This window comes from Stegostoma tigrinum, chromosome 12 (genome assembly GCF_030684315.1).
Source record: "Stegostoma tigrinum isolate sSteTig4 chromosome 12, sSteTig4.hap1, whole genome shotgun sequence".
In the NCBI taxonomy this organism is placed as follows: domain Eukaryota; kingdom Metazoa; phylum Chordata; class Chondrichthyes; order Orectolobiformes; family Stegostomatidae; genus Stegostoma; species Stegostoma tigrinum.
In genome coordinates this window covers 36768275-36790780 of record NC_081365.1, presented here as the reverse complement: position 1 = coordinate 36790780, position 22506 = coordinate 36768275, and the positions used below count along the sequence as shown (strand labels likewise).

The window sequence follows — 22506 nt, the reverse complement described above, 5'->3', positions numbered from 1 at the left end:
TTGAATCCAAACCTTTGGCCTGGCATGATTACATGCTGAACTCTTAATATGCAGATGGGTGTATTCTTTCTAGTTCATATTGCAACTTATTTTGAAGAATTGAATGCTATAAAGATCATTTGGAAATTTATTGCCACCAGCCTGAGGGTTTACTTGATATTTTGTGAGGAAACAGAACATAAATGACTTGGCTCACAATTCCCAGTCTCTGATCTGTTGTGATCACTACTTATATGGCTGATCTGGTTCAATTTCTGCTCAATGGTAACTCACAGCAAATTTATAGTGGAGGGTTTAGTACTCATTTAATGCCAATGAAGGAGGAATGTTTGGACTGTCTGGAGATGGTAAATGCCTGGCACTTGTGTGGGAAAATGTTATCCAGATCTTGTTGCATAAGGAAATCAACTACTTCAATAACTGAAGAGTGGCAAATGATGCTGAATGCTGTGCAGTCATTAGTCAACAACTGAGCTTCTGACCACTCATGATGGAGTGAATGTCAATGAAGCAGTTGGAAATTACCTAGGAAACTACCCTGACGTATTCTTGCAGTGATGTCCTGAAGGTGAGGTGACTGGCTTCCAACAATCGTGATAGTCTTCCTTTTGATTCCAACCAGCAAAGAATTTTTCCCTGATTCCCACTGACTCCAGTTATGGTAGGGTTTCATGTAGTCATGTATGTTTCTGTCCGTCCTCCCCAACTGACCTATCCCCTCCCTACCCCCCCACCCATACTCTCCTCTACACCTATCTTCTCCTCTATCTATCTGCAGTCCGCCTCCCCTCCTCTCCCTATTTATTCCAGAACCCTGACGCCATCCCCCTCTCTGAAGGGTCGAGGCCCAAAACGTCAGTTTTTGTGCTCCTAAGATGCTGCTTGGCCTGCTGTGTTCATCCAGCCCCACACTTTGTTATCTCTGTTTTCAATGTTGTCTTGATGTTGAAGGCAATCACTATTACCTCTGAAGTTTACCCATTTTTGATCTTTTGACCAAAGTTGTTTTGAGGGCAGGAAATGACTTGCCCTGGCAAAACCTAAACTACATGGCTAAGAGTTAGCTGTTCCTTTGCAGGTCCAGTTTGAAGCACAGCCAGTGATTACTTGCACCACTTTTAATTTTGTACGCCAAAGGATTAATGCAATTGTGCATAATGTTCTCTGGTATTTCAAATCAAGTGCTTGAAATCATTTTCCTTAAACTTTGTGGCTGGCTAATAGTCCAAGGCTTGTGAATTTTCTTTTACCTTTTCTTGGATTTCTCTTTATATGATGGACAATAAACATTTTGGTTTGTTATCCACAGTAAGTAAAAAGAGAGTTGAGTCATTGAATGTAAAGTCTTCATTGTTTTGAAGTAGTAAGAGGGTGTGATGTACTCTTTTTTAGCAGGAGAGTATTTTAGATTGGAATTCCCGGGGTCAGGGTAGGAGGGTAGTGGTAGCACGTAGAGAACCCAGGGGCTGACTGGCACAATGACATTAGTTGTCATCTATAAGTTATGCCCATAAGTGAGAGTTGGGAGTGTAGTTTCCAGAGTCTGGTCACATGTGGAATCAGGAAAGGAAGCTGATCAAGCGGAACTGGAACAGTCATTGACTGACATCTGGGAGAGAGTAATTCTTGAAGAGGGTATTTCCAAAACCATATTGGCAGAAGTGAAAAATTCTAGCCTTTTGTGAAATTTAGTAAGATTTGACCCATTATGTCACTAATTTCTGGAGGGAAATTACTGAGGAATCCACCTTGACTATATTTGTTAGGCGTTCTGTGGAATGCTTGCCTGCTGTCTCTTTCCCATATTTATGATGTGTTAATCTGTACAAGTATTGCAAAATATTTACTTTTCTAATGTTGTAGTGTAAAGTCTATTGTTGTTTGTTTAAAATTGGAATTTTGTTGCTTTATTTGTAAGTCCTCTGGATTTTGATTGTACCACACATTCAGCAGTCTGTTCCAGGATTGTAGCAGTATTCCAAACATATTCTGATTCTCAGTCTAGGCAAAACAATGCTGGAGTGAAACATGTGAAATGTGAAATTAAATCTCAAGGCAGGCTGGACAACACGGACAATAAAAAAAGTATTAATGTATGACGTTATTTGTTTATAACAAGTGATACTACTTATCCTGTGATAATGGGAACTGCAGATGCTGGAGAATCCAAGATAACAAAGTGTGAAGCTGGATGAACACAGCAGGCCAAGCAGCATCTCGGGAGCACAAAAGCTGATGTTTCGGGCCTAGACCCTTCATCAGAGAGGGGGATGGGGAGAGGGAACTGGAATAAATAGGGAGAGAGAGGGAGGCGGACCGAAGATGGAGAGAAAAGAAGATAGGTGGAGAGGAGAGTATAGGTGAGGAGGTAGAGAGGGGATAGGTCAGTAGGGAAGATGGTCAAGGAAGCGGGATGAGGTGGGAGGTAGGAAATGGAGGTGTGACCTGAGGTGGGAGGAAGGGATGTGTGAGAGGAAGAACAGGTTAGGGAAGTAGAGACAGGCTGGGCTGGTTTTGGGATGCAGTGGGGGGACAGGGCGAGCTGGGCTGATTTTGTGATGCAGTGGGGGGAGGGGAAGAACAGGGCTGGTTTGGGGATGCAGTGGGGGAAGGGGAGATTTTGAAGCTTGTGAAGTCCACATTGATACCATTGGGCTGCAGGGTTCCCAAGTGGAATATGAGTTGCAGTTGCTGTTCCTGCAACCTTTGAGTGGCATCATTGTGGCACTGCAGGAGGCCCATGATGGACATGTCGTCTGAGGAATGGGAGGGGGAGTTGAAATGGTTCGCGACTGGGAGGTGCAGTTGTTTGTTGCGAACCGAGCAGAGGTGTTCCGCAAAGCGGTCCCTAAGCCTCTGCTTGGTTTCCACAATGTAGGGGAGGCCACACCGGGTGCAATGGATACAATATACCACATTGGCAGATACGCGGGTGAACATCTGCTTGGTATGGAAGGTCATCTTGGGGCCTGGGGGGTGAGGGAGGAGGTGTGGGGGCAAGTGTAGCACTTCCTGTGGTTGCAGGGGAAGGTGCTGGGTGTGCTGCGGTTGGATGGGAATGTGGAGCGGACAAGGGAGTTGCGGAGAGAGTGGTCTCTCTGGAAGGCAGACAAGGGTGGGGATGGAATAATAGTTTGGGTGGTGGGGTTCACCTGGGCCATCTCCAACACATCCCTCACCTTCCTGGACCCCTCAGTCTCCATCTCAGGTAACCAGCTAGTTACTGATGTCCATTTCAAGCCCACTGACTACCACAGCTACTTAGAATACACCTCGTCCCACCCACCCTCCTGCAAAAATTCCATCCCTTATTCCCAATTCCTCCGCTTCCGCCGCATCTGCTCCCAGGATGAGGCATTCCATTCCTGCAGATCCCAGACGTCCATGTTCTTCAAGGACTGCAGCTTTCCCCGCGCAGTGGTTGAGAATGCCCTTGACCGCGTTTCCCGCAACACATCCCTCTCATCCCGCCCCCGCCACAACCGCCCCAAGAGGATCCCCCTCGTTCTCACATACCACCCCACCAACCTCCGGATACAACGTATCATCCTCCGACACTTCCGCCATCTACAACCCGACCCCACCACCCAAGCTATTTTTCCATCCCCACCCTTGTCTGCCTTCCGGAGAGACCACTCTCTCCGCGACTCCCTTGTCCACTCCACACTCCGCTCCAACCCCACCACACCTGGCACCTTCCCCTGCAACCGCAGGAAGTGCTACACCTGCCCCCACACCTCCTCCCTCACCCCCATCCCAGGCCCCAAGATGAACTTCCATACCAAGTAGATGTTCACCTACACATCTGCCAACGTGGTATATTGTATCCATTGCACCCGGTGTGGCCTCCCCTACGTTGGGGAAACCAAGCGGAGGCTTGGGGACCGCTTTGCGGAACACCTCCACTCGGTTCGCAACAAACAACTGCATCTCCCAGTCGCGAACCATTTCAACTCCCCCTCCCATTCCTCAGATGACATGCCCATCATGGGCCTCCTGCAGTGCCACCATGATGCCACTCAAAGGTTGCAGGATCAGCAACTCATATTCCTTTTGGGAACCCTGCGGCCCAATGGTATCAATGTGGACTTCACAAGCTTCAAAATCTCCCCCCCCCCCCCCCCCCCCCACTGCATCCCCAAACCAGTCCAGCTCATCCCCTCCCCCACTGCATCCCAAAACCAGCCCAGCCTGTCTCTGCTTCCCTAACCTGTTCTTCCTCTCACCCATCCCTTCCTCCCACCTCTAGCCGCACCTCTATTTCCTACCTACCACCTCATCCCGCTTCCTTGACCTGTCCATCTTCCCTGGACTGACCTATCCCCTCTCTACCTCCTCACCTATACTCTCCTCTCCACTTATCTTGTTTTCTCTCCATCTTTGGTCCGCCTCCCCCTCTCTCCCTATCTATTCCAGTTCCCTCTCCCCATCCCCCTCTCTGATGAAGGGTCTCGGCCTGAAACGTCAGCTTTTGTGCTCCTGAGATGCTGCTTGGCCTGCTGTGTTCATCCAGCTCCACACTTTGTTATACTACTTATCGTGCTGAGCATTACCAATATATTGTCCCTTTGTTGAAGAAGCATGGTTCAACATTGCTCTAATTCAAGGCACTGGTGACTGAGATCTAGAGAAAGTCACTTTCAGTAGAGGTCTTTTCAAAGTTAAGTGGAGCTTTTATCACTATTTTGCGTGACTACTACAGAAATATAGACAATGAGATTTGAACAGATATTCAGATTTTTGTTTAGTTATTGGATTTCTCAAAAGTGGTTGGGGGAATTTGCTGTCTAGTGACTGACTGACTTATTCGTTTTGTTGCAGAGCACAAAGTATTGGCTTGGGGCAGACTGCACCAGTGCTTGAAACAGTTGGCCCATGCCATGCCTGGTGGACGGCGGGGCCCGAGTCGGCAACAGCTGAGCCGTTCAGCATTACCTTCTCTCCAGACGATTGTAGGTGGGACCTGTGGGAATGGGACTGGAATGAGGAACAGGTACCCAATATCACAGTGTAAACTTGATGGCTGCAAATCTTTGCATTCTAAAATTACTGTTTGAATCTTAATATTCCCTTATTTCTTTGAAAAGTCCCTTGATATACTGGTTATTTCTTTGCTGGTTTGTATAAAACGACAAACAACTTCAGTTCTTGGGAAAGAATCCTGTAAATTGATGTACGTTACTTTGCTTTGTGTACAAAAATGATTGAAATCTTTACTTGCATTTTTATTATGTATTTGTGGTCACTGCCGAAGCTGTGATTTTCTATTCTGCAAAAAACTAGTCAAAGGGAGTCAAACTTGAACTTTGGTCAGATTATGTTTTTTGAATGATGTATCCAGTTTTAAGATATGTGGAAGACTGTGAGAAGGTAAATCCAGAATATTATTTCAAATTAAATTGGTCACTTAGGACTTAGTTGCCTTATTAACATCAAACTAATGAAGGACAAGTAATCTTCTATTAGATTGGATGTGAGTTTGCTCGCTGAGCTGGAAGGTTAGTTTTCAGACGTTTCATCACCATTCTAGGTAACATCATCAGTGAGCCTCCGACGAAGCGCTGGTGTTATGTCCCGCTTTCTATTTATCTGGTTAGGTTTCCTTGGGTTGGTGATGTCATTTCCTGTTCTTTTTCTCAGGGGGTGGTAGATTGGCTGCAACTCAAATGTGTTTGTTGATGGAATTCCGGTTGGAATTGCCATGCTTCTAGGAATTCTCGTGCATGTCTCTGTTTGGCTTGTCCTAGGATGGATGTGTTGTCCCAATCAAAGTGATGTCCTTCCTTATCTGTATGTAAGGATACGAGTGATAGTGGGTCATGTCGTTTTGTGGCTAGTTGATGTTCATGTATCCTGGTGGCCAGCTTCCTGCCAGTTTGTCCAATGTAGTGTTTGTCACAGTTCTTGCAAGGTATTTTGTAGATGACGTTCATTTTATTTGTTGTCTGTATAGGATCTTTTAAGTTCATTAGCTGCTGTTTTAGTGTGTTGGTGGGTTTGTGGGTTACCCTGATGCCAAGAGGTCCGAGTAGTCTGGCAGTCATTTCGGAAATGTCTTTGATGTAGGGGAGAGTGGTTATGGTTTCTGAGCCCGTTTTGTCTGTTTGTTTGGGTTTGTCGCTGAGAAATCAGCGGACTGTGTTCATGTGTACCATCCCCTGAGAAAAAGAACAGGAAATGACATCACCAACCCAAGGAAACCTAACCAGATAAATAGAAACCGGGACCTAACACCAGCACTTCGTCGGAGGCTCACTGATGATGTTACCTAGAATGGTGACGAAACGTCTGAAAACTAACCTTCCAGCTCAGCGAGCAAACTCACATCCAGAACCTCAACCTGAGCTACAAATCTTCTCAAAACTCGCTTCTATTAGACTGTTCTTCACATGGAAACTTTATCTGTTTAAATTGATTCCTACATAAAACCAAGAAGGCAGGAGCCTGGCAATGATTTGACAACAGAAATTGGATGTAGTAATGGAGACAATAAGATGTCTTATGGTGAATAAGCTAAGATTCACCAAGTTGTTGTTTTCGTCTAAAATTATTTCATCATGACTATTTTCATTAAACTGTAAATGAACATCACAAAAAAATTCACTTTTTTCAAAGAAAAGACATTTTTCTCTTACATATACATGCTAGCCTCCAATGAATAGGGCTGCTGTTGATTGTGATATCATTTTGGAACCAGATCTTGTTGTCTGCTGCATGTACACTCCTAGTAGGGAGTCTCTGGATTTGAAGCTGACCAATGGATATTTTTGATTTTTTTTTGTGAAATTAATTTCAACAACTGTAATGTATGGCCTGCTGTGTATTTTAATACCTAAAGGCTATTCAGTTGCTTGGGTTGAGTGATATGTTGAAAGTTCAAACATATTAATTTTAACTTTTGTCCTAGAATAAGATCACTACACCTGTATTGTAACTTTTTGATTGTTATTGGCATAAGACCAACTACTGCATTTGGACATGAAGTCTGTTTTTATTTAACTGCATGTCTTCTGAGATATTTTAAATAAGTGAAATAGCAAGATTTAAAATCCACAGTATTGGTGAATTGTAATGTAAAAGCTTTCTCAGCATCTAGCAAAGATACCCGTGGGCCTGTTGTAATGACTACATGGTTCTACTTTGAATATTCATGTATGCTGAAATTTCCTAATGTATTGTCAACAATGAGGGATTGTTTCCTTGATATCTGTCTTTTGAAACATGGGAGCAGAAGTAAACCATTCAAACCTGCTCTGCCTTTTAACACGATCATGGCTGATCTGGTTGTGGTTTCAACTCCATTCTCCTATCTGCTGTCCACAACCTTTTTAACTCCTCTTTCTGTCAAAAAATACAACATTCAACATTGAATAAATTCAATAACCCAACTTTTACTGCTTATGGGTAAGATGGGTCACAATTCCAAAGGCTAATAACGTTCAAAAAAAGTCTCAAAAAGGGTTTATTACTACTAAAACTGCATTTGTAGGTGATAATTTCTGCTATCAAAGGAAACTTTCTTCTGGTATCTGTCCTATAAAGTGGACAATTAATTCACTGAAAGAGGAGGTTCTGCAAACATCCCCGTCTTCTGTTTTACAGGAGCCCAGTCCTTTCTCAGTTGAACTCATCTGTCAGAGTTAAGTTTGACCTTTTGAAAAGCTGTCACGGCATCTCTACTGCTTGTCTTTTAATGTGGGTTCCTCGGCTTGTTTTAGCCAGCTCTATCTTCATTTCCAAAAAAACACAACATGTAACTGCAGAAATAGGCCATTCAGGTCATCAAGTCTGCTCTGCTATTCAGTAAGGTTATGGCTGATCTGAAAATTTTCAACTCCACTTTCCTGCCTTTTTCTTCTTGAGATAATGAATGGCCTGATGAAGGGTCTAGGCCCGAAACGTCAGCTTTTGTGCTCCTGAGATGCTGCTTGGCCTGCTATGTTCATCCAGCCTCACATTTTATTATTTTTCTTCTTGACTTTTGATTCCCTTATTCTTTTAAAAAAATCTGTCTCAGCCTTAAATATACTTGACCCAGCTCAACAGCCTCCTGTGGTAAAGAATTCTACAGTTTCACAACCCTCAAAAGAAATTCCTCCTCATCTCCTGTCTTAAATGTGTGACCACTTATTTCTGAGATTATTGCCTGTGGTCTGAGACACTCCCACAAGGGGAAACACCCTTTTCCCCTCTACCCTGTCAAGTACTCTAAGAATCATGTATCTTTCAATAAGGTCACCCGTCATTCTTCTAAATCCCAATGAATGCAGGCCTAATGTATATAATCCAACATTAAGACAGTCCCTCAATATGTGGGATCAGCTTGGTGAACCACGTCTGGATTGCTTCCAATGCCCAGTATATGTTCCTTAGGTAATGGGCACAGAACGATCCATAATGTTCCAGCTGCGATCTGATTAGTTTCTTGCAACATTTGAGCAAAATCTCCCTTTTATACTCCATTCTATTTGAAATAAAGGCCTGCATTCTGTCTTCCCTCTCTATTCCAATTGTTAATACTTTTTTTAAATTTAGATTTAAAACAGTGTTTGGCTCCTGTCCCAAACGGAATTTGAATTTCAATCATATAATGATTGTTGAAGTTCCTTTTACCAGCAGTTTATAGATTTAATTCTCTATTATTTCTCATTAGTAGGTTTGGAATACCTTGCTCCATGGCCAGCTCTAGAATGAGCTTTTCTAAGGAAATGTCCCAAACACACTATGTTAAGTAATTTTACAGAGTACGGTTGCCAATCTGATTTCTCCCAGTCAGCATGCAAATTGAAGTCACCCATGATATTTTCAGTAACTTGCTTAAACACCCATTTATTCCTTCTTTGTGTGAATCAATAATGATTTTATAGCTTATACAACAAACTTAATCATGTACTTTAAGTCACTTTTTATGAAGAGCAGAACTTAGATTGTCAGTTGCACAAAGGTGGCACACCATGAAGTTATGAGTAAGTCAACAGCAATAAAACAAGAACTATCCTCTAAACTTAGAACATAGAATGTAGAACATTACAGGCCCTTCGGCCCTCAATGTTGTGCCGACCTGTCATACCGATCTCAAGCCCATCTAACCTACACTATTCCATGTACGGCCATATGCTTATCCAATGACTCCTTAAATGTACCCAAAGTTGGCGAATCTACTAGTGTTGCAGGCAAAGCGTTCCATTCCCTTACTACTCTCTGAGTAAAGAAACTACCTCTGACATCTGTCCTATATCTTTCACCCCTCAATTTAAAGCTATGCCCCCTCGTGCTCGCCGTCACCATCCTAGGAAAAAAGCTCACCCTATCTAACCCTCTGATTATTTTATATGTTTCAATTAAGTCACCTCTCAACCTTCTTCTCTCTAACGAAAACAGCTTCAAGTCCCTCAGCCTTTCCTCGTAAGACCTTCCCTCCATACCAGGCAACATCCTAGTAAATCTCCTCTGCACCCTTTCCAAAGCTTCCACATCCTTCCTATAATGCAGTGACCAGAACTGTACACAATACTCCAAGTGTGGCCGCACCAGAGTTTTGTGCAGCTTCACCATAACCTCTTGGTTCCGGAACTCGATCCCTCTATTAATAAAAGCTAAAACACTGTATGCCTTCTTAACAGCCCTGTCAACCTGGGTGGCGACTTTCAAGGGTCTGTGTACATGGACGCCGAGATCTCTCTGCTCAGCTGCACTACCAAGAATCTTACCATTAGCCCTGTACTTTGCCTTCTGATTACTCCTACCAAAGTGCATCACCTCTCACTTGTCTGCATTAAACTCCATTTGCCACCTCTCAGCCCAGCTCTGCAGCTTATCTATGTCTCTCTGCAACCTATAACATCCTTTGTCACTCTCCAGAACTCCACCGACCTTAGTATCGTCTGCAAATTTACTAACCCATCCTTCTACGCCCTCATCCAGGTCATTTATAAAAATGACAAACAGCCGTGGACCCAACACCGACCCTTGTGGTACACCACTAGTAAGTGGTCTCCAGGATGAACATTTCCCATCAACTACCATCCTCTGTCTTCTTTCAGCAAGCCAATTTCCGATCCAAACTGCTATATCTCCCACAATCCCATTCCTCTGCATTTTGTACAATAGCCTACTGTGGGGAACCTTATCGAATGCCTTGCTGAAATCCATATACACCACATCAACTGGTTTACTCTCATCTACCTGTTTGGTCACTTTCTCAAAGAACTCAATAAGGTTTGTGAGGCACGACCTTCCCTTCACAAAACCGTGCTGACTATCCCTACTCAATTTATTCTTTTCTAGATGATTATAAATCCTATCCCCTATAACCTTTTCGAAGACTTTACCAACAACTGAGGTAAGGCTCACTGGTCTATAATTACAGGGTTGTCTCTACTCCCCTTCTTGAACAGGGGAACCACATTTGCTATCCTCCAGTCATCTGGCGCTATTCCTGTGGACAATGACGAGTTAAAAATCAATGCCAAAGGCTCGGCAATCTCCTCCGTGGCTTCCCAGAGGATCCGAGGATAAATCCCATTCCGGCCCAGGGGACTTATCTATCTTCACCCTCTGAAGGATTTCTAATACCTCTTCCTTGTGAACCTCAATCCCACCTAGTCTAGTAGCCTGTATCTCAGTATTCTCCTCGACAACATTGTCGTTTTCTCGAGTGAATACTGTTGAAAAATATTCATTTAGCGCTTCCCCTATCTCATCTGACTCCACACACAACTTAACCACTACTATCCTTGATTGGGCCTAATCTTACTTTCGTCATTCTTTTATTCCTTAAATACCTATAGAGAGCCTTAGGGTTTATCCTGATCCTAACCACCAACAACTTCTCATGTCTCCTCCTGGCTCTTCTGAGCTCTGTCTTTAGGTCTTTCCTGGCTACCTCGTAGCCCTCAAGTGCCCTAACTGAGGCTTCACATCTCATCCTAACATAAGCCGCCTTCTTCCTCTTGGCCAGAGATTCCACCTCCTTCATAAACCACGGCTCCTGCACTCTACAGCTTCCTCCCTGCCTGACAGGTACATATTTATCTAGGACATATAGGAGCTTTTCCTTGAATAAGCTCCGCATTTCTAATGTGCCCATCCCCTGCAGTTTCCTTCCCCATCCTATGCTCCTTAAATCTTGCCTAATCTCATCGTAATTGCCTTTCCCCCAGCTGTAACTCTTGCCCAGTGGTATACATCTATCCCTTTCCATCACTAAAGTAAACATTACAGAATTGTGATCGCTATAACCAACGTGCTCATCTACTTCCAAATCTAACACCTGGCCAGGCTCATTACCCAGTACCAAATCTAATGTGGCTTCCCCCCCTTGTTGGCCTATCTACATGGCTGTGTCAGGAAGCCCTCCTGTACACACTGGACAAAAACTGACCCATCTATAGTACTTGAACTATAGTGTTCCCAGTCAATATTTGGAAAATTGAAGTCCCCCAAGACAACTACCCTGTCTCTCTCACTCCTATCAAGGATCATCTTTGCTATCCTTTCCTCTACATCTCTGAAACTATTTGGAGGCCTATAGAAAACTCCCAACAGGGTGACCTCTCCTTTCCTGTTTCTAACCTCAGCCCATACTACCTCAGTTGACGAGTCCCCAAACATTCTTCCTGCAACTGTAATACTGTCCTTGACTAACAATGCCACACCTCCGCCCCTTTTACCATCTTCTCTGTTCTTACAGAAACATCTAAATCCCGGAACCAGCAACAACCATTCCTGCCCCTGCTGTATCCATGTCTCCTTAATGTGTTGTAACTGAAGTGATACATTTTAAAATCTGAATTTGTGATGTTTTCTTGCTTGGGATTAGCTGCATTGGTTTGCCTTGTAAAACAACAAATGAGCCAATACCATATGTTGGAAAAAAAACATATTCTGCAACTGTCAACAGTACATTTCAACATTTTCTCTATGATCCTGAAAATTGTCAAATCTGAGTAGTAAACTTTAGCTAATGACATTGAGAATAATTATGTTGGAGCTATGCAGAACTTTTGGTTAGGCCGCAGCTGGAAGTAGCGCGTTCAGTTTTGGACACCACACTATACAAAGGCTGTGATTGCACTGTACTGGGCACAAAGGGGTTTCACTAGGATGTTGCCTGGGTTGGAGCATTTCAGCTCTGAAGCGAGGTTGGATAAGCTCGAGTTGTTTTCTTTTGAGCAGAGAGGCTGAGGGATGGACCTGATTGAGCTGTATAAGATTTTGAGGGACATCAGAGGGTTGGATAGAAAGCAGCTTCCTCCTTAGTTGAAGGGTCAAATATAAGGGGTCATAATTTGAAGGTAAAGGGCAGGTGGTTTAGAGGGGATTTGAAGATTTTTTTCATGTAGAGGTGATGGCAGCCTGGAATGCACTGTCTGAGAGGGTAATTGAGGTGATAAACTTCAACCTTTAAAAAGTACTTGGATATGTATTTGATATGTTACATTATTCAAGACCGGACCTAGTGTGGGAAAGTAGGACTCGTGGTAGGTTTTAGTGGTAGAGGTCAATGGGCTGAAGAACTTCTGTACTATATGATTTTGTGCAATTAAAAACTCTCAACTGTTTTAGTTTTCTCTTGTGCTAAGATGTTTTCTTTTGGTTAATGTTACCTTTTGATTTTAACCCTGCAATGTATGCTGGACTTAATAACAAACTGTGCTTGAGAGAAAAATGAACAAAAAGAATAAGGAACTGCAAAATAAGCGGGGAATGCTCCTTAGTTAAAACAAGCTCTGGCACCTGATCTTGAAATCAGACTGGTATAAAAGTCTCTCCTCACTGCTTGATGTTGAAACCTCACATGAAATGTCGGCTTGTGGGCCTCCATTAGTTGCTGACTTAGATGTCCAAAAACCATGGGAAATTCTTGCTCAAAATGTTTAGCCAAATACAAAAGCAAGCGAAGTTGGGAGGATAGGGTAAAATCAAACACAAGTTTCTCATTAGATAGAAGGCAGGAGAGATTAAATGACAGTTTAGGAAATGAGTTGGTTGCTACAGAATTCCTAGCTTCTAATCTGCTTTTGTAGTTATAATATTTATATGGCTGGTTCAGTTGTGTATGTGATGTTGGTAGTGAGTGGTTTAGTGATGATAATGCTATTGCATTTCAAGAGGTGGTAGTTGGATTCTTTCTTGTCAGAAATGGCCCCTGCCCCTCATTTTGTGGGGTTATTGTTATTTAGCCAAAACATGGATGTTATCCATATCTTATTGATAAACGTGTTTGTGAACACTGAGTACTTCAGTATCTGAGGAGTTACAGATGAAACTGAACACGTGCAATCATCAGTGAACATCGCCATTTTTATCTATTTTATGAAAGAGTGAGGGTCATTAATGCAACTGAAAATGGTAGGGTACAGTAAGTTACTCAGAGAATCTGGCAGAGATGTCGTGGAGCTGAAATGACTGACTGACTTCCAATAAACATCCCATTTCCATTTGTACCAGATATGACTTCAATCAATAGAGGGTTTTCCCTAAGTCCCACTGACACCAGTTTTGATAGGGATCCTTGCTGCTTTACTTAGCCAAGCGTGGCCTTGACGTCAAAGGCTGTCATTTTCACCTTGCCTCAGGTTCAGTGTTTTTGTCTATATTTGAACGAAGGCCGTAGTGAGGTCTGGATGTGGACCTGGTGAAACCCAAACCAAGCACCAGTGACCAAATGCTGCTTGATAATGCTGTCGACAACTCAAGCAATCACACTGCTGATTGAGAGTGGATTGATGGGGGATGTAATTGTCCTCTGTGAGGCAGGATATACTTGGTCAGCTTTCCACATTGCTTGGTGGATGCCTGAGTTAACGTTGTACTGGCATGGATTGACTAAGGTTGTAGCTTATTTTGGCGAATACATCTTAAGTGCTAATATCAGAACAATGTCAGAAGTTGACAGCTTCTACAGAATGCAGTGCTTTCAGCCATTTCTTAATATCACATAGAGCAAAGCAAATGGGCTAAAGATTGACAACACTGGGATCCATAGGAGAAGGTCATGATGGATCCTCCACTTGGCAACTCTGGCAGCAAATACTTGTAAAAGCATCGGCTGCATTTTTTGCACTGATGTTGCACCCACATTGAGACTGTGGGGTATTCATGGCCCTCCTCCTCCAGTTAATTTTTCCCGTTCTAGCTTCAAGCTATAGCTGGATGTGATATAACTGCAGAGCTTGGACCTGATCAATTGATTGTGCAGGATTGCTTGGATCTAGCTCTATCATGCTGCTCTTGTGTTTGACATGTAAGTAGTCCTGCATTTGGAGCTTCACCTGTTGGCACTTAATTTTTAAGTATGCCAGATTCTGCTCCTGCTCCTGGCATGCCATCCTATTTCGTCCTTTTGGGTAAAGTTGATCCTAAGCTTGAATGTAATAGTAGAATAAGGAATATGCCAGCCTGGAATCTCACATCAGCCAAACTTTAGATTTACTTCCCTAAAAGGATGTCAGTGAACACACATGATGGGAACTGCAGATGCTGGAGTATCCAAGATAACAAAGTGTGAAGCTGGATGAACACAGCAGGCCGAGCAGCATCTTAGGAGCACAAAAGCTGACGTTTCGGGCCTAGACCCTTCTTCATAGAGGGTTGCAGGAACAGCAACTCCAATTCCGCTTGGAAACCCTGCAGCCCAATGGTAAAGCTCTCTGATGAACAGTCTTGTCCTGAAACGTTGGCTTTTGTGCTCCTAAGATGCTGCTTGGCCTGCTGTGTTCATCCAGCTTCACACTTTGTTATCTTATGTCAGTGAATTGGATTTTTTTTTTAAAACAGCAATCATCCGTTGTTTTGTGGCCTCTGTTAGATTCTCATTTTATTAATTGACTTCAAATCTCAGCAAACATTTTGAGTGAGATTCAAAACACTAACTCTGATTCTCTCGATTGGATCTGAGCGATCTGCTGAGTTTCTACAACATTATTTATCCCAGATTTCCAACATCTGCAGTATTTGAATTTTGTTCTAATTTTCATCTGCAGATTTGAATTCCTGTCACCAAATTATTAGCCTGGGCCGCTGGATATAGTTAGTTGTCATTACTACTACAACACTCCCTCCCCACTTAGGTGCAAATGGGATGGAGATGTTTTAAGGTATTTGAACGGATTAATGAATCAGTGAAGGAATACTGAAAGGTTTTGAGAAAAGGAGATGCACAAGAACGTTTTATTTGAAAAAAAGACCAGGAGTGCCATAAAGTCCCATGAGTGTGCTGGCTTGTTCTGTGAGATGATGGTTGTTTTGATCTCCAATATCCTGAATGCCATTACATAACTCTTGACTGCCTTGTAGATCAAAAATTTGTCTCCCTTCAACTTTTCATGCATATTCAATGACAGCTTTCTGGAGAAGAAAATTCCAAACATTTCCAATCCTTTGGGAAATTCTTCCTTAGCACAATCTTACATGGGCAACCTACTAGTTTTAGATTCCTCCATGGGAAATTCACTCTTCTGTCAAGCATTACAGATTACCTTTTCATTATCCTAAACTGCAATGAATATTGTGTTGTAGGCTCAATCTTCCCTGCAGCAAAGAAAGGGGTCTCAATATGTCACCTTTTTATCAATTAAACATAAGTATGGGGAATCCTGATCCCCTCTGACTCATCTACTAGTTTGGCTTTGTTCCCTAATGTTAGGGCCAGGATTGCCCTGTCTCTTGTAGGATTTTCTACATCTTGGCTAAAAAAGCTGCCCTGGCTACAGTTTAAGAATTCTGCCTGCTCAAAACCTTTCACACTTTGTCTAAACCAGGTACTGTTGGGGAAGTTGAAATACCTAATTATTATCAATCTAGTATTTTTATAAATCTCTGAAATTTGCCTGCGTATATGCCCTTCTATCTTTTCCTGTGTGTTTATTTCTCTGTGGTCAATAGTACAATCCCAACACATGCAGAGTACTTCTTTAAATGGCAAGAGGTTACAAGGGCATAATAATAAAATGTGAGGCTGGATGAACACAGCAGGCCAAGCAGCATCTCGGGAGCACAAAAGCTGACGTTTCAGGCCTAGACCCTTCATCAGAGAGGCTCTCTGATGAAGGGTCTAGGCCCGAAACGTCAGCTTTTGTGCTCCTGAGATGCTGCTTGGCCTGCTGTGTTCATCCAGCCTCACATTTTATTATCTTGGAATTCTCCAGCATCTGCAGTTCCCACTATCTCAGGTTACAAGGGCAGATGTGCAAAGGGTTACAAGCATCGGTCACTAAAGGCTAACATGCAGGTTCAGCAAGCTGTTACCAAGGCTAATGGAATTCTGACTTTTATTGCAAGAGGATTTGAGCACAGGGGTAATGAAGTAGTGTTTCCATCATATCGGTGCCCAGGTAAACTACACCTGGAATAGTGTGTGCACTTCTGATCTTGGTAAATCAGAAAAGACATTTTTGCCAGAGAGGAGGTGCTGTAAGGGTTTGCTAGACTTGATCTTGGAATGGTGAGATCATCCTATGACAAGAGACTGGCCAAACTGGACATAGATTGTGAAGAAATTCAAAGAATGAGAGGTGATCTCTTTGAAACTTACAAAATGCTTCAAGCATGGACAGGGTGGATGGAAGTAAGATATTTTCCCTTACTGGAGAGTCTAGAACAGTGATCACAATTTAAAAATAAAAGTAATGTCATTTAGGACTGAGATGAGATTTTTTTTTTAACCTGAACTGTTGTGATGCTTTTGGAATTCTCTACTCCAGACAGCTGTGGAACCTCAGTCTTTAAGTAGAGGTTGATTTTAAAATTTTGATCATCAGTGAGAAAATCTGGGTAAAAGGCATTGAAGTGTTCGATAGTCATGATGGAGGAAATGACACAGCAGATTTAATAGGCTGAATGACAACCTATATTCTTGAAAAAGAAGCTAGTGAAATTCAGGCCTTTATTTCCAGCATGGTGTTGAGCTTTAGCCAGATCTCATCTGGAGCACTGAGGAAAGAGATATTGGTTTTTTTTGAGGGGTTACAGTACATATTTGATATTAAGATACCAGAGCTTAAATTCGAAGAACAGTGTGTATCTATGAGATTTGTATTCCATTGTGTCTCTAAACTGTTAAGGAATGATCTTATTGATGTATTGAAAATAAGAAAGAAATGTGATATGTCAATTATAGAAAATCTTTGGGAAAGTTCACACCAAACATCTTACAATTATGCCATTTAGGAATAAAATCAAGACTCCCTTTTTCCATCCTGTGATTGCTTGAAATCTGGATATTACTCCTCAACAGACTGCTAGGCCAATTAAAATGTTTTTGATAAGGTCAGTCATTTGAACCAAAAGTACAGTTTAGTCACATTAGTTGTACAGAACAATGTCCTCCAATCTTTCTGTTGTACTTGAAGTGGATTGGATATTGGGACCTCTTGTTTAGAGATGATAAATGCAAGTCAAGTAGATATAATTAACAAATGTTGTCCACTGTTAGCTCAGATAGATAGCAGCTAAAGAGAAATTCAATTTTTAGAACTGTTCATTTTCGAGGAAGCAATTCAGAGTACAAATAATTGCATAGATGTAAGTTTGTAAAAGTTTGAAGCAGTGATTAGTCTGTGGTCAGTCAGTGAATACTTGTGTGTGTTTGTGATAATGGGAACTGCAGATGCTGGAGAATCCAAGATAATAAAATGTGAGGCTGGATGAACACAGCAGGCCCGAAACGTCAGCTTTTGTGCTCCTGAGATGCTGCTGGGCCTGCTGTGTTCATCCAGCCTCACATTTTATTAACTTGTGTGTGTTTGACTGTTTTTGCATGTTTCAAATCTGAACTGCATAACCATCTCCGAAAATAGAATGCAGATACGTCATACACTCGAATATTAGATTTAAATGCATACGTGTACAATATACAGAACTCTCAAAGTTAGATGCTCAGACTGAGGAATGACTGATGTGTGTTGTAATTTTGAAAGTTTATGTTAATGTTTTCAAGGATCCAGAATTGCAAGTTGGATATGGTTAGTGTGAGAGACTGTGTAATTGTGCTTTCTCGTACATATTTTCCATTTGTGAGGGGAAAAAAACTAATCCTTTCAAACAAGCCTGTCAAGAGACTTTATGTTTAAGTTTATTTGCTTCCATGTCCCCATAGATGAGTTGGAATCTCAGATATGTTTCCCTTTTTCAAATGTATTCCAAGAAGGCCTTGGAACATTGACTTGCTGCTCTGTTGCTTAGGCGGAGATTAGATAACTGCTGACGACAGGGACCTTGATGTTGTATCAAACAATACAAATTTCTGAAAACTGGATTTTCTTTTGAATGGCTTTCACTGAGATTATATTTAGTTTCTTTGAAAGAATCTAAAAATATTAAATTTAAAAACTGACTTCTCTCTGAATAGTAAGAATCCAAAACTCTCTTGTCCATGACTATCATGAATTCTATGCCCACTGAGGATGTTTGAGTTCACGCGTACCACATTGACATTAGCTGTCACCTTGACTGCTTCATGCTTTTTCAATTATGATTAGAAAATAAGTAGGGCTTTCAGCTGCCTTAATCTGTTTTGCCATTCAATTCAAAGTGTCAAAACCTAATTAATCTGAAATGTACAATTTACAACTGATCAAGTATTAGTTGTTGTTTAAAAATGTTTCGCAAATTCAGCCATATTTTGCATGTAGAAGCATTTCTAATTTAAATCCTGACAGGTCTGGTTCTGATTTTTAGATTTGCCTTAGACTTCCCAGTGGATATAGGTGTTTTTCTATAATTTGCTGAGGTGGGTTTTTTGTGTTTTCTGCAAATAGCCTCTTTATTTTTGGCTCTATACCGTGGCATAGACTGTAAATAGTCTCTTCGCTTGAGGCTTTTGGTGCAAAACCCAAACAAGTTCTCCACTTGTGTATTTCCAGCGATTTATCTGAGCAGAGATAGGAGTGAAACCGTAATCTGAGTGAGTTTTTTTTCCTGCGTTGGAAGTTTTTCAGTTTTTGTTTTTTCACTCAACTGGCGGAGAAAGAAGGGTACTGAGTACCCTCATTTAAAGTCAGTGTTCTGTTGCTGAAAATTGAAACTTTTAAGTGAAGTAAAGTTGGAGTTTAGGTTGTGTTGGGCCTTATGTAGGTTATAAAAATGATTTGTGCTTGAACCTTCTAAGTTGAAGTATGGTACTTAACTAAATTCCTACACTGATTTTACTTTATTTAAACAGGTACATCATTTACCAATTTGAAAATACACATGTGAAAGGAAAATTGAACATTTGCTAACAAACCCCCTCCTTGCCTCTGCTGTAGTGGAACCTCTGATTGTGGAGCCAGAGGGACCATTGCCCAGGATCTTTGGTCTTTTTTCTCATTGTGCTGCAGAACAGCCACCTGGAGCCCTCACTTGTTCCTGGTAACATTGTGGCCACTTTCTTGGTGTCTGGCTTAATGATCTGCAGTGCCCCTTCTTGTTGGCTGCCTCTGCCTCTAGGGTCTCTCTCTCTCTCTCTCTCTCTCTCTCTCTCTCTCTCTTCCCCCCCCCCCCCCCCCCTAGGTTGGCTGAAGGTCTTCATCACTTCCTGCTGGCTAGCTGGGTGTTGCCTTTGCCTGATGCCACTAGCATTTCTACCTGTCTCTCCCTGTGAAGGCAGTCAGCCGCAGGGTTGCTCTGGCAGATCGTGGCCGGTGGGTAAAGTAGGGAATGTGCTGGTCATGGGGGGACTGAAATTTGGCTGTCCTGTGGCATTCCTTTGGCTGTGAGGGCCTTGCCATTCTGTTTTGTGGGAGGTTTGGGGAGGTAGTGGGTGGTCGTGGTGGTGGAGTGTCTGTAGTAATACTGTCAGTTGGCTGATGGTCTCGGACCTGGTAGGTGTGGGGAAGGGACGCTGCTTCAGATCTCAACAATCATGCAGTACAGGAAGAGACTGCAAGTAGAAAGGCTGGTCGCAGGCTTAAGTCAGTGAGGATGTGCCATTGTGCACAATAATGCTAAACAAGGCAACTATTTCTTTGATTCATTTGACGGATGTGGGTGTTGCTCACTGGCCAATGTTTATTTCCCGTCCCGAGTTGTTGTCAAGAATGTGTGGCGGTGAGTTACCTTTTTGAACTGTTACAGTCCACCTACTCTGGGTTGACCCACAATGCTGTTAGGGAGGGTATCCTAGGATTTTGACCCAGTGACAGAAAAGAAATGGTGATATATTTCCAAGGATGGTGAGTGGTTTGGAGGGGAAATAGCAGGTGGTGCTGTTCCCAACTATATGCTGCCTTTATCTTTCTAGGTAGAAGTGGTTGTGGATTTGGAAGGTGCTGTCTGAGGATCTTGCAAGGATTTTTGCATTCTGTCTTGTAGATGGTATACGTTAGTGGTGGAAGGAGTGGGTGCTTGTGGATGTATTGCCAATCAAGTGGTGTTCTGTCCTGGATGGTGTTGAGCTTCTTGTGTTTTGGAACTGCACCCATCTGGCAGGGTGGGAAGTTTTCCATGACACTTCTGACTTGTGCCTTGTCGATGGTGGACAGGCTTTGGAGAGTTGGGAGATGAGTTACTCACCACAGTATGCCTAGCCTCTGACTTGTTCTTGTAGCCACTGTATTTATGTGGTGACTAGAGTTCAGTTTCTGGTCAATGGCAACCCTTCTAGGATGTTGATCGGGGATTCAGTATAGTAACACGAAATGTCACAGGACAGTGGTTAAATTGTCAGTTATTGGAGTTGATCATGTACATGGTTATTCAGAATCAATTTACCACTATTTGGCAATTGGTCACCACTCAATGAAAGATAATACTTAAAATGGTGTGCAGTAGATCAAATGCTGTATAGCATCTGTTTGGCACAAGTATTACTTGCCACTTAACTGCCTTAGCCTGGATATTGTCCAGATCTTGTTGCATTTGGACAGCTTCATTATCTGAGGAGTATTACGTGTACTAAATGTTGTGCAATCATCAGTGAACATACCCACTTCTGACCTGATGATGGAAACAGTTGACATTTGGGCCTAGGACACTACCCTGAGGAACTCCTTGTGGGGCATCCTGGAGCCAAAATGACTGACCTGCAGCAACCACAACCATTTTCCTGTGTGCCAGGTATGACTCCAACCAGCAGAGAGCTTACTCCAGTACCCATTGATTCCAGTTTTGCTAGGGCTGCTTGATGCCACACTCAGTTGAATGCATCCTTGATGTCAGGAGATGTCACTGTAACTGTACTTCAAACGTGGGCCCCTGTGTGAGCTCTGCAAACCCAGCTGTAAAGTCAGGACTGAGTGACACTTCTCATTTGTATGGCTCAGGATCATCTAGAGTGTCCTTGCCATACAGCATTTGATCGTTTAAGGTATTATCTTTCACAGGATGGTGACGAATTTCCAAATAGTAGTAAATTAATTCTGAACAACCATCCATGTATTAAGTTTGTATTACCCAACATTCCATTTGAAAATACCTTGTGTAACTCCGGACCCCATTTCCTGTATGAGTGCTGGCTCAGTAGAACCTTCTTGTACGGATTCCTTGAGCTCGAACATTCCTATTTCATTTTTGTTTCACAACCAACTCTTGAAGTTCTCCCTGGGTTTCTGAATTTACCTGTATTTTTATTTGTTAGCACTTAATTAGTCAGAGTCTTATTGCTGACTGCCACTGCTTTTTAGATTAATCCTATTTCAAGCTACTCCTGCTTTCCTTTTGAAACTTGGGCAACTTCAATCAGTTTTTAGTTTTGCTAATTTTTTTTTAGTTTGAATTCTTTCAATCGGGAGGGTTTGGAAAGTGCTGTTGCTCTACTGGTATCAATAACATTATCAAAACAGGAATGTGCATGTGTTCATGTTAGCAAATTACTTGGTATAAAAATGTGGAACATGATTTTGAGCTTTTGCACATCATTGCCCTTGGGCTGTATGGTACGTGCCTGTGTATTCCACCTAAACAAAGAATGCTTAGGATGTGATAATGGGAACTGCAGATGCTGGAGAATCCAAGACAACGAAACGTCTAGGCCCGAAACGTCAGCTTTTGTGCTCCTGAGACGCTGCTGGGCCTGCTGTGTTCATCCAGCCTCACATTTCGCATGCTTAGGATGTTCTTATTTCTTGAGCATCTATAAAGTGCACTAGCTCCATCTAGTTGCACAAATTTAAACTGCACTGTTTAGTCACCAAATTACTGATTTCAATAACTTTCAGGTTATCTATGCAGAAGAATGATTCAAGTTTTCCCTTTGTAATTTATTTTTACTCACTTGTAGGTTTTTATCACTCCCTTTGTTGAGAAAAACATTTTAAATCTGCAAGTATTTGCTACAGATATCACTCTCAAAATAAGGGGACTTCTTTGACTTTTCCTCTAGCTAAATGACACAAAATTTATTTGTCTTTCTTTAAAGAAAGAAGTTCCATATATTTCATTCCACCACCAATTTTTACTATGGATGCCTAGCATTTGACCATGCTCATGAGTCAAATATGTTGGCCCTGCGGAGTTAAATTTTCTAATTTATGAATTTGACTATTCTGCAAAGATAATTAAAGATGTTTTGGTTGTTAAAGTAGT

The 22506-nt window shown here is 42.2% G+C and overlaps 1 protein-coding gene across 3 annotated transcripts in view; it reads left to right on the top strand.

The window, feature by feature from the left end:
- The window catches only part of tmem39a (transmembrane protein 39A), a 72217-nt gene that overhangs the window by 22849 nt on the left and 26862 nt on the right, over nt 1-22506 (top strand). For all 3 annotated transcript variants that reach the window (XM_048541393.1, XM_048541391.2, XM_048541392.2), the window contains one exon: nt 4822-4993. In XM_048541393.1, the coding sequence (XP_048397350.1) occupies nt 4881-4993 (113 nt within the window). In that variant the 5' untranslated portion in view covers nt 4822-4880. The remainder of the gene's footprint in view (nt 1-4821; nt 4994-22506) is intronic.